This window comes from Colobus angolensis, unplaced genomic scaffold (assembly GCF_000951035.1).
Source record: "Colobus angolensis palliatus isolate OR3802 unplaced genomic scaffold, Cang.pa_1.0 Scaffold415, whole genome shotgun sequence".
Lineage (NCBI taxonomy): Eukaryota > Metazoa > Chordata > Mammalia > Primates > Cercopithecidae > Colobus > Colobus angolensis.
Genome location: NW_012117544.1, coordinates 1,250,529 through 1,263,726, shown reverse-complemented (window position 1 = coordinate 1,263,726; position 13,198 = coordinate 1,250,529). Strand labels below are relative to the sequence as shown.

The 13,198-nt window shown below is 43.7% G+C and overlaps 1 protein-coding gene and 1 pseudogene across 1 annotated transcript in view; both read left to right on the top strand.

The window, feature by feature from the left end:
- The first annotated feature begins 1,941 nt into the window (after positions 1-1,941).
- Positions 1,942-2,642, top strand: LOC105521998 (annotated as a pseudogene).
- Positions 2,643-12,501: 9,859 nt separating this feature from the next.
- The window catches only part of LOC105521997 (immunoglobulin omega chain-like), a 9,511-nt gene continuing 8,814 nt past the window's right edge, over positions 12,502-13,198 (top strand). Inside the window, exons 1-2 of the mRNA XM_011956368.1 lie at positions 12,502-12,547; positions 12,671-13,045. Of these exons, the coding sequence (XP_011811758.1) occupies positions 12,502-12,547; positions 12,671-13,045 (421 nt within the window). The remainder of the gene's footprint in view (positions 12,548-12,670; positions 13,046-13,198) is intronic.

Below are 13,198 nucleotides of genomic sequence, written 5' to 3'. Positions count from 1 at the left end.
TAGGCAAATGAAAATCAAAAGAAAGAAAGAAAGAAAGAAAGAAAGAAAAAGAAAGAAAGAAAGAAAGAAAAGGAAGAAAGAAAATCTCTTACATTTCAATACTTAAGGAAACAGGAAACAACCCAAAACAAGGGACCCACACCCATTAGGATGGCTTCACTGAAATAATACAAAATAACAGGTTCTAGCAAAGATGTATAAAAATTATAACTGTTATGCATTGCTGGAGGGGCTATAAAATGATGCATCCACTGCGGCGGCCTTGATGACAGTTCCTCAGAATACTAAACACAGAATTACCATTTTTTCGGAATTTTCACTTTTGGAAATGTGCCTCAAAGGTTGAAAGCAGGATCTCAAAGAGAAAATTGCACAACCTTGTTCATAGCAGCATCATTCACAACAGTTAAAAGGTGGAGGCAGCCCAAGCGTCATCTAATGGATAAACAGGATATAGTATACACACACAGGGGACTATTATTCAGCCTTAAAAAGAGAGTTCTGACCCATGCAATGGTATAGATAAACCCTAAAGACATCATTCCAGCACAAATAAGCTGATTTCAAAAGGACAAAAGTTGTTTGCTTGCCCTTATATGGGGTATCTAATTTAGTGAAATCCATAGAGACAAGAAGTAGAATGCTGTTTTCCAGGTGTGAAGTTTTGGTTTGGGAAGATGAAAAATTCCTGGAGATGAATGGTGGTACTGTGCTTATACAACAATGTTAATTTACTTAATGACACTGAGGCATACACTTGAAAATGATTAAAATCATGTATATTGTGTTTAAATAAGTTACCACAGTCAAAAAGAAAAAGATTTATATTTGGTGCAGTTTCTCTACTTCCAAGAACAATAAAAACATGCAGGAATGGGAGAGTGTGCCTGAGAATCCAGGGCACCCTTCCTTTTGTGCCAGGCCCACAGCACCCTAACAGATCAATAGAGTTGGAGGTGCCTCATTACAGGTGACACAAAATACCATAATAAAGTCTGGGAGTGGCCATGATGGTAATGGTGGGTGCCTGACCCAGTCCAGGAGCAGCCACTAGTGCAACAATGGCCAAAGAAGGGGAGATGAAGCTGGTAGCAGTGGTAGTAGCCTCTCCAGCTGGAGAGGGGCATCTGCTATCCTATGAAAATGGTTCATAGTTGATATATCTGACAAATATACATCATCCTCTCTACCTTTCATGACCAACCACAGTTTTCATTGCAATGTATGCTACAGTTTTCATTGTAATGTATGTCGTCATTGTGGCATATTTCATCCAGAACCAAGCAAACATGAAAGAAATGTCCCTCAGTGCTTTGGTCAACCTGGAATGGCAGTCTCCAACACAGGATGAATATTATACCATTTGTTGATAAATACTGGAAGTGCATGATGAGCATTCAGACACCTGGAAAATGACTTGGCTGAATAACATTGTTAAAGCAATGAGTAAAGAAGGAGATTTATTCTTGGTAAAGAAACACCTGGATCCAGGGCGTAAAGACCTGAAAGATGATTGCCCAAGATGTGGACTTTTGGGTCAGGACCTTGGTAACACTGATCCTGTTTACGGCAACCAAAAGCAAAGCAATGCCCTGTCTATGAGTGGGAACTGGAATGGGGGAACTGAACAGGAAGCAGGAGAAAAGAGGAAGAGGAGCTCGGCGCAAACAGCAGGATGAAATTTCAGGAAACACCAAGAAGACCCAGAGTGACCTTTTGCTTTCTGCTCAATGCCTTGCCCGTTACACCTTTTAAAATACCCGTTTAACAAGGATGGCTACTGGTATATTCTAACTGAGTCTGATCTACACACCCTTGGTCCTCAGAAGGTTGAAGACTTCCAGGCAGGAGAACTTATTCCTGGAGACCTCTACAGTGACCGCTTCCATGAACCAGCTTTATTAGCTTAACATGATTGGGCTCCCCAGGTAAAGATTTTCAATGGCCAGCTGGCTGACTGTGGTTGGAAAGAAGGGCTACTCTAGGATGCAGGCCTCTCATGGGACATAGAAATGAACCTGGTACTTTGAAATCAACATAAATGAGTTGTCACCAGACACCGCTGCCAGACTGGGTTGGTCTCAGCCCTGAGGTAAACATCAGTCTCCCTTAGGTTATGATAAATTTAGGTATTTTTGGCAGAGCGAAAAGGAACCAAGTTCCACCAGTCCACAGACAAATATACCCTTCTATCTATGGACAAGGAGATATCATGGGATTTCTATTCATCTTCCTGAAGACACAAAGACAGCCTAATTATTGCCTGATACTTTCAAAGATAAGGGTTTGATAAAGTACAAGAATTATTTGCATTTTGAGGAAGAAGACATTTTGGATAAAGCATAGAAGAGCCTAAAGAGATTCTGCATAATAAAATAATATTTTATAAAAATTGTCTCAATTAAGATGTTGCTTAAAAAGTTATCTTTGAGGGTGATTGATTTCCAGCCGTCTCACTGGAAAACAGCTGCATGGTTTGCATTAACTTTGGACTGTGCTGCAAGTGTCCTCCAAAGGATCTCACTTACTCCCATATGAGTGACATGGGCTGGGACGCTGTGGTAGAGCACACTCCTGCTGATGTCTTGTATCTCCTGGAGACAGAAGTGGATGGGAGGCACAGTCCTCCATGGGATCCCTGAATAGGTCCCTCCTTCTTTTCAAATATGGACTTCCTGGGGAATAATACTGAATGGCTTCTGTTGCTGTTGTTTTTGAACTGTCTCAGACGTTTTCTCAAAGATGCTACAGAACATAGTGTATCCATTTAGCAAGTTAAAAGGCTGAATGAGTCTAGGAGAGATGCCCTGCTCATCATCATTCTCCTTCCACTTCCAGTGACTGCTCTTATTTTGTGTGCCATAAGCTAACAGCTACTGAACCCAAGATCTTGTAATCCCTCTGTAAAACTGGTGCTGTGCTGCATACTTTGCCAGCTGGGACTTTTTAATCTCACTTCATTTTCTAAGGAGTGAATTGTCTTGTCCAAATAACTAACATATTTAAAGACATTTCCTTCTGTAGGCACTGATACCCTGCTATACGTTTTCCAAGGAAGTGGTGAGCCTGTTTCTGAGAACACCTGAAATCAGTGGCTGTCCCTTCCAAACCAATCAAAAAGTGATTGCCTTTTGGTGTGGGTTTGGTTTTGTTATTGATTTTAAAACATACCTTTGAACACTGACATCTCTGAAACTACTAGATCTCTAGAAGTATAATTGTGAAAGAAGCTTGCCTGCAGCTTTGACAAAATGAGAAATTCTTCCCCAATAAAACTTGTTTTGAAGTTAAAAAGAGAATAATGTGAGATTGGAACCTAAGAGGTGTGAAAGTTCCCAAGAGCACTCTCAATTCTGAAGCTGATTGTAAGGTAAGGGCTCCCAACAGCCCTTTGCTTCCTATGATTCCCTGGAAGGACTCACATAACTCACTGAGAACTGTGACATTCATTAATATAATGTTTCTACAGCAAAATAATACAGGTTAAAATAACTCAAGGGAAGAGGCACATGGGCAGAGTTCAGGAGAATTCCAAGCACAAGCATCCAGTTGTCCTCTCCCAGTGGAGTAATAGACAATGCTCCATTCTGCTGGCAACAATGTGTGATTCTATGTAGGAAGCATTGCCAGCCAGCAAAGCTCACCTAGGCTTGGCGTCCAGAGGACTTTTGAGTGATAGGGTGGGTGAGAGTGGGGTTGTTATGTGGACCTTGATGATTATCCTCATGGCTCACTTGAGTTTCCACTGAATTGACAATGAAACTCCAACCTACTTCCATCTTTGGTCATTTTCTTTTTAAAAATTATCTAAAGTAAATTATTTTAAAAAATTCTCACTTAAACCAGATGTTCATTTAATATAATGCTCAACACAAATAGTTTCAAAAAGTCAGTTATGTGATTAAAACAATTGTTTAGTCATTCAAACATTCAGATAGCAACACCACGTAGCACTAAAATTGAACTAGTCACAGGGGCAGGATTTCAGCAACAGCAAGAGAAAGTAGAACAAATAGGAGTGAGCAAAGAATAGACAAGTAATGGGTGTGAATTGACCTGGAAAATATTGTGGCGATGTCCAAAGATAAATCAACAGTTATTTGTTAAACAAGTGAAAGACCACGCATTCTCAGTCCAGGAAAGCCACCAGGGGGCGGTCGGGGTCTCTTGGATTGTAGGAGGCTCAAGAGAGTCAAACTGAATGAACACTTGCTCACTGACTCATGTAAATGTTAGAGCAGCTGCTTCCTTCCACAGGGCAAATCCACAGCGCACAGCCACCCTGGGCTGGCCCCTCACAGTGTAGCTGCTCTCAGAACTGTGGACCTAGGTGATAAAGGCAGTAAAGATTTGCATACAACAGCACACAACACACCCCCTCCCTGCACAGAGCTCAATAGGAGATAAAGAGCCATCAGAATCCAGCCCCAGCTCTGGAGCCAGGGGTCTCTTCCAATATCAGCACCATGGCCTGGACTCTGCTCCTCCACTAGTTCCTCCTCACTTGCTGCCCAGGTTAAGAGAGATTTCAAATACCAGCCTTTGGGGGGGTTCCTGTGTCTCCCTTTCTAATTTCTAACATGTGTCTGTTTTTTTGTTTCAGGGTCCAATTCTCAGGCTGTAGTGACTCAGGAGCCCTCACTGACTGTGTCCCCAGGAGGGACAGTCACTCTCACCTGTGGCTCCAGCACTGGAGCAGTCACCAGTGGTAACTATCCAAACTGGTTCCAGCAGAAACCTGGACAAGCCCCCAGGGCACTGATTTACAATACAAACAGCAAACACTCCTGGACCCCTGCCCGGTTCTCAGGCTCCCTCGCTGGGGGCAAAGCTGCCCTGACACTGTCAGGTGCGCAGCCTGAGGATGAGGCTGAGTATTACTGCTTGCTGTACTATAGTGGTCCTCAGCACAGTGATAGACTCATAAGAGGAACCAAGACATAAACCTCCCTAGGCCCTTGTGATGTGGAGATCACTTGATCAGACATGCCAGCTCTCAAAGCAGCTTACATGTGGACCAGTCATAGGGGAAGGGAAGGGTATGAATTGATTCCTATTTCTCCTTAAGCCCTGAAGAGCAGGAAATGTGAGAATGATTTGGGAGTTACTGGATCCAGAAAAAAAAAAAAAAAAAAGAGTTAATTGTTTTATATTCCAAAAGGAACACTAACAGCTGGATCAGATCTAAAGGTTAAGCCTAAATATATTTCCTCTAGAAAGAAGATTCTTCAAAGTATGGGCTTTCTGAGCTAAGAGCAAAGACAAGAAACTGTTCTTTTTGTATATTACCAAAGTTTGTTTTATTGAGTTACTTTCAAAGCAATACGTGCCTATTATATAAAACAAGAATATTAAAAACCATCAAGTTCACTGCAAAGCTATCTCATCGCAAACCATCAAAATCAGTACATTACTTCATTTGGAAGCATTCTTTCATTATTGTTCTCAATATTTCCACAGAGGTGATCAAACCTTGTGCTTTTTTTTTTCTGATTTTACACATCTTTTAAGATTAATGTGAGTAGTGTTCCATTCTTCAAAAGGATAAAATATTTGAATGATTTTTAATTTTTAAAAATTTTTTATTATACTTTAAGTTCCGGGGTACATGTGCACAATGTGCAGGTTTGTTAATTTTACTTTGATTTGAGTACCAATGAAAAAATATAGTTATCTAAGTAATTCCAATGGTTAAATTTTCAGAAAAAGATGGGATATTGTGTTATTATTAAAACATGCCTGGTTATTTTTATAGGTTTAGTTCGGTAAGGGAAAATTCTTGCAATTTTCAGTGGAAAGACTGGAGTACCTTATGCCTGACTCCACAACACACAACCTAGAGAAACAAGGCTTTCCAGCTCATATTTGCAGGAGCATAATAGATTCAGTTACGAGGAACAATTAATATGCAAAACTATTTCAATGTCTTCATGCATGTGTTGGAACAGTACATCTCAAATTTTATTGTGCATACAAATTATCCAGGGATCTCACAAAATGCAGTTTCTGATTGAATGAGTATGAATTGCTGATGCAGTCTCTGCATTTCCAAAGTGTGCCTGCCACAGAAAATCCACATATATGTTTCAATAGTAATAAGTCCAGCCAGGAACAGAGGCTCAAGTGTGTAATCCTAGTACTTTGGGAGGCTGAGGCAGGAAGATTACTTGAGGCCAGGAGTTTGAGACCAGCCAAGGTCAACAGAGCAAGATCTTTTCTCTAAGGTTGCATTTTTTTAATATGAAAAAGGAATTAGCTGGGTATTGTGCTACAGGCTTGTAGTCCTACATACTAAGGAGGCTGAGGCTGGAGAAGAGCTTTAGCCCAGGAGTTAAAAGCTGCAGTAAGTCATGATCATGACACTGCACTCCAGCCTGGGTGGCAGAGTGAGATCTTGTTGCTAGTAATAATAATAATAAATTAAGTCCATAAGAACAGTATAAAATAAAGAGAACCCTTGGCAGACAGGAGCTTAAGTAAAATCTCTGACATAGGGAATTAATGAGCTTGGATGATAGAAGCACCCACACTCCATGGAGGGAGATGACCAGGGAGGACAACTGCAAAGCTGGGAAAGGCTCCCATTTCTTTACAAACAAAAACAAAAGCAAACAGACAACAAACCTGACCTCCCCTCTGCCTCCCGTCCAACATTCTTACTGGCTTCTCTTACATTCTTTTCTATAGTGTAGCCCATCCGTACACTCTCCCCTTCCGCATCTCTGATTCCTGAATTCCCTTCTTGGGTCTCTCTCCTTTTCCTACCACCACTTCTCCCCTCTGACTTCCTGAGCTAATTATCAAGCATTTTATAACAGAAAACTCATTGCATTTTTCTAGATCTGTCCTTGAAAGTTGACACTCATATTTTTATTCTTTTTCTTGAATGTCTCTGATACATTTAGTTCTGAAGAACCTCGAAGTTTTGGTTGATTCTCTTTTTTCACCTCAGCCGGGTCCTCCTCATTCTCCTTCCTGGGCTTCTCGGTTTTTCCAGTGAATCCAGTGAACCACACAAAGATGCTAATCAATTCTCCTCAACGCCCACCACTCTCTTATGTGCTGATTTAGTGAAGATATAAATAGGAAGAGAGACCCTTGGGTTTCTGTGCAGCCTGGGAAGTGAGTTCACAGCTGGACTCAGCTAGGACAACAGACACCTGGTGCCTGTTGATGGTTAGTGGTCCCAGGGACCTGCAGCAGCTGTGCCCTCCCAGGGTGCCTTGAGAGTCACTGACCACGCTCTCCTACCTCCCACTCTCCTCTCCTCAAGGAGGACAACCAGACTCAGCATCCTTTGTGAGGGGAACAGCCAGAGATCAGCATAGATTGGATTCAGACCTTTCCTCTAAAAGATGCCATGGAAGGGGGGCTGTCCCCCCTAATCTGTGTGGCCCAGGAAGCAGAGCTCTAGAGACATCTCTACCATGAAGTAGACCCCTCCTCCTCTCCCTCCTCATTCTGTGCACAGGTGGCTAGGCACCGAAAAACAGGGGCTGGCACTGGGAGGACCAGGGCTCTGTCTTGCTCCCCTGGCTCATGGAACCACCTCCAACATCCTGTGTCTCTCTCCTGACTCTCAGGGCTCTGGGCAGTCAGGGCTCACTTGGTAGCCTGCACAGTCTGTCTGTGATGAAACCAGTCACCATCTCCTGGAAGCAGCAGCAAAAAGGTTCTTGGAATTGTGTCCTGGTACCAACAATGACAAGAAAGTGCCTCCAAACCTCTGATTTATAGAAGCAAATATTTGCCTGCAGGGATCCAGGATGGATGCTCAGGCTACCAGCTCGGCAAGGAGGCCTTCCCAAGCATCTCTGGGCTCCAGGCTGAGGATAACGCTGATCTCAACTATTGGCTTCAGACAGCCCCCTGGAGGCACTGTTTGTGCTGCAGTCTGGGGGAGTGAGACAGGAACATGTCAGGTCTCCTAGGAGCATAACCTCACTGCACCATGACATACAACCAGGACAGCAGGGCTGTTTACCATTTGTGTGCGTGTTTGCTGGTGCTGCTGCTAACCAGGGTCCAGGGCTCAGATTAGGGACAGTGATCTAGAGAATGCTGCTTTGTTTTCTCAAGGCCAGACTTCAGAGAGAGCCCTTAGCCACAGCATTGTCAGACTGCCTCAGAAGAACCAGAAAGTCCTTGCTTTCTGGAACAGGCTGCCCTGGGAACAGAGTCATGATAGGCCAGGGCAAGCAGGGACAGAATCCAGCTGAGTCTCTCTCAGGCACATGCATTAATAAAGATCTCTGTTTTTCCTTATTGTTTATTGAACACCTACTATGTCCCAGGCTCAGGTCTAGTGCTAAGGATACAGAGGTGACAAGACACACAGGGATCCTGTCTTCACAGGACTGACACCAGGCAGAAATGTGAGGGCCAACAAGTCAATAGAAAAAAGGCATTTGTGGTGTGTCCAAGATGTGACACTGGCCAGAACGGGGACAGCAATAGGAAGCCCTTAGGGAGTTGTAAGCAAGGAAGACACAGACCCTGATTTGAGACTGAGGAGAAAAGTCCAGCTTCTCCAAACAAGGTGGAAAAGGAGGGGAGAGAGTGAAAGTGGAGGGTCTAATTAGGAGATGGTAACTTTGTCCACATGAGAGATGAGGTCTCCAGCAAGTGATGCAGCAGCTAAGCTGGAAAAATATGCGTGACCCACTCCGTGGTGTATGTAAGACTAAAGGAAAGAGGTCACTAGGTTGAGGCCCGAGCTTGTTCCTGTGATAAGAGCCTGACAACATCCTCCTGCTGTTACTGAGTGCCTCACACACCTTTTTTCTTTGGGTATTTCCTGGGACTCAGGACTCATTGCTTCCCTTCTCTCATATTCAGTGAGATTTATTTCAAACATGACTTTGCACACCCAGAGAGAGACCTGGCTCCTTTCTATGGAGCACAAGCACTGAGGATCAGGACAGAGCCTTCTACAGCACATGGGATGGTGCCTTACACACTAACAGCGCTGCTGTTAAAGCTCCTGATCAAACCTCCCCGGAGCTACCTCAGAAACCATGAAAGGGGCGGTGTCAGTGCTGAGGTGCCTGACTTGAGGGTATGCTAATTTGCGGTTTGTCCAGTCCCTTCCCAGGCATTTTTACCCAGCCTTCTCTTTACCTCCTTTCATCCCTGCCTCCTTCCCGGGGCAGGCTTCTGGGCCTGTGGTGTCTCTGCTGCTCTGTCTCCATCACAAACAGAGCGGTAGGGAGGTTATCTGATAATGAAGTTCCCTCCTCATACTCAGTTGTCTGGTTCCCCTTAGGAATTCTTCTGGATGATGAGAATGTTCTGTTTTATTTCTGCTCTACCATAAGACCCCAGCCATTTGTGAGGCCAAGGAAACTGACCTCATTCTGTTGAAGCAGGATTATATATAACACACGTAAGGTCAAATGACATCATCAACTTTTGAACAAGTCAATCCATTCTTCAGAATTATAGAAATGTGTGTCTCTCAGCTATCAGCAATGGGCTTCAGATCCCGAGAGTGACGAACTTGTCAGGGCGGGGTCAGCCACATGAAGACGCTTCTGTACAGTTAGTGACTCCATTCATCGTGTTTCCCCTGCTGAGATCCAAGCTCCATGAGATGGTTTATTGTTCTTGCTTTCTGCCTTGTCATTGCCCAAAACACTGCCTGACACTAAGGACAGACTTAATACATGTTTGTTAAATATGTGAGTTCTCCTATACTGGAATCCCAAAAAGACATACAGATCTGAGATCAAGATAATAATTTAAAAAAATTTTTTTGATATTTTGTGTTTGAGATTCCAAGTTCATTCAATGGAAGATATTAAGTATGAAGTTTTGTCTTTGGATCTGGTTATCAGGAGAAGGATATGGATATGCAAATACATAGATATCACACATACCTCCCCATGGCCCAGAGACTTGAGAGCTCAGCTGGTCTCTGCAGCTGCCAATCACGGCCTCTGTTCACTCATTTATGGTCTGATTCCCATGAATCCACAGATGCTGGATCCCATGGGTTCATGTGGAGAAAGTGGAGAGGGCGTGATGGGTTTTCCCAGTCCTGCTTAAAAAACCACAGGAAGTAAGTAGATGATGAAGCAAATTCTGGGGACAAAATCTCTCAAGAGCAAATAAACTGCAGAACATGGGTGAGTTGGGAAAATTTCTGGCAATATTTATATAACTAAGAAGTTTTACATTAGCTATCCTTCAACACAATATTCATTACAGAGCTTCCAATCAGCCATATGATCAATACAATTCAAACATTAAACTCATCAACCCCAAGTCCCATAATAGGCTTTGATGAGGAAATTCTTGAAGGAAGAAAGATGGATTTGTGCGCTTTGTGTCCACAGAAGAGATATTTCTGCACTAGAACAACAGGGCAAAGCCATTAAACAGTTACGAATATAGCTGCCCATCTGGACTTTATTCTAATCCGATATGCAATGCTGTGAGTCCTGCATCTGCAAATCGTAGCATTCATTGTACTTCCTTCAGTTTCCCAATTACTACAATAAATTAACTTTAGACATGGATGATTAAAAAACAAATCTATTCATGTGAGAGTCCTTGGTATCTGTTGCTTTAATGGCACAAGAATTACGGAACACTTCAAGTGTATATATTTGTTAATTTATGTACCAATGATATGATACTGCTTCTTTGATCTGTTGTAAAAATCATCCAGCGAGGGAGTAAGTGGATGGGTAAAATGGGTTAAAAAAATTAAACAAGATGAACCATATTGATGATGGACAAAGTTGGCCACGGGCACAAACAATTCATTAGAAAATTCTCTGTATATTTGTATGACTCAAAGTTTCCATGCTAACCAGTATTGAAAATATCCTTGCTTGTGATGAGATGTTTATGTTCTGCTTTTCACAGGTGTACAATGTGGACATAATGTAAGCTTACAGTTTGACTTCAAGCAGGAGCCCGTCTTCCCCAACAGGCAGAGGAGAAGCTGGTGTGGAGAATGTGGAAAAGACAGGAGCTCAGGGTTTCCCAGGAAAGACAAGTGAGTGAGCCTGGAGCCCTAAAAGCAAGGGCAGGGGCTGTGAGTTGGGCTGTGGGGGTGCGTAGGGACCACAATGTGAAGGACTGTGGCTGAAGCTACAGAGTTCAGGTTTTATAATAACAACGAGGAGTTACTTAAGGGTCTTTAGCCAGGGAGTGCCCTGCCTGCCCCATCTGAATGAGAGGGATGTCTCCAAATGCCTTGAGGAGAGAGTGCCTGAGAAAAGTGAGTGATCCTGATTCTAGATTATTCACTAAACACCTTGTGAGTCTAGAAATCCAGGGGCCATTTGCACAGTTAGCACAAGCGTTGATGTGGCTACTCTGAGAAGTGGTGGTCTCTGCCCTTGTCTCCTCAGACATTCAACTCATTTGCAAGAGAACTTTGTGTGTAAAACACATACTGATCTTTCTAATAAACCAAAAACACCTAGTAAGAAAATACAAGTGGTAATATCACAATACGATTTGTGTAACAGCTAGAACAATTTCTTCACCCCAAAATATGACACAACTGTGCAGAAAATGATGTTTCACTTAGGGAGATAATGGCTAATTTCATAAAATAGTGAAATATGTCACATTGTTCACTGGTACAGGTAAGTCTAGCAAATCTATTAGTTTTCCTGTATCACAAAATTGAGTCAAATTCTATAAAATGTATGAAACCATTGGAAATATAACTTTTGCTGAATTGCTGCCTTTAACATGTTTAGGATCCTTTATTTGTCCTGGAAAATTTTCATCATTCACTGTCTTTCTGAACAGCTCCGAGCTGCCCTTCATCCCAGCTCCTCAGCTGGCCCCTTTTCCATGATGCCCACTCTGATGGCACATGTGGGCAAATAGATTTTTCTAAAATGCCCTTTTGGGGTGCTGACACCTTTAAAAGTTATGTATGTACAGGTCTGCACATCCCACACACCAAGACTACTTCTGGGAGTGAGAAATCACAGTAATAATGCACAGCATGAGAGAAGCAGTATCCCGGAATCAGACCATGGATATGTGAATACAGACACTGACTGGAGAGCTGTGGAGACCTGCTGGGTTCTGAAGTCTCTGAGCCGTGAGAAAGTGCCTGTCCTGGGACCAGCATCAAATATTGGGTGGGGGGGGGCTGCCCTGTGGTTCCTACACAGCTGCTCAGTAGGGACCATTCAATCAAAGTAATCTAACCCTGGGGACTGGGTCCTATGTTCACTGATGGGCACTTGGCAGCTGTGTCCCCTCTGGCCTGGCAGAGATCCCTGAGCAGGGACCTGTGTATGGTCTCAACAGGTGCTTCCTCCCAGGGCCTTGCAAGAAGAAAAGCAAATCTTCCTCCTCCTCAGTCTGCAAAGCCAGCTGAGCTGCATCCCCAGGGCTCAGGGAGGGGCTGGGCAGTCCCTGCGTGGAAACACATTTGCATGAGCAGCCCCTCCTCTGCAGAGGGTGGGAAGAAAAGGAGGCCTGGGGCAGCCCAGTCCCACTGCAGGGAAAGAGGCTGTGTCCACCATGGCCTGGACTCCTCTCCTCCTCCTGCTCCTCTCTCACTGCACAGGTACGAAAAGACCTCAGAGACAAGGGCCAGCACCTCAGCCTGATTGTGATTCTTCTGGCAAAGATCCCTGAGAAACTTGACCCTGGTTTCTGCCTTAGCACCCATTAATGTCTGTGTTTGCAGGTTCCCTCTCCCAGCCTGCACTGACTCAGCCGGCCTCCCTCTCAGCATCTCCTGGAGCATCAGCCAGTCTCACATGCACCTTCAGTGGTGGCATCATTGTTGCTGGCTACCACATACACTGGTACCAGCAGAAGCCAGGGAGTCCTCCCCGGTATCTTCTCATGTACAAATCAGACTCAGATAAGCACCAGGGCTCTGGAGTCCCCAGCCGCTTCTCTGGATCCAAAGATGCTTCAGCGAATACAGGGATTTTACGCATCTCTGGGCTCCAGTCTGAGGATGAGGCTGACTATTACTGTGCCATCTGGCACAGCAGCGGTTCTCACAGTGACACACACAGATGGGGAAGTGGGAGAAAATCTCACCCTGCTCTGGGTCTTGCTCTCAAACAATTTTTAAATTTTAAAATAACTGGCCTAGGCACAAACTACATTTGGATGTACTTTCTAGTTTTTAAAGCTCTTCTGTCAATTTCCCATCCATTTTTCGGATGTCTCAGTAAAACAAAAACAGAACAAAAGAAAACCA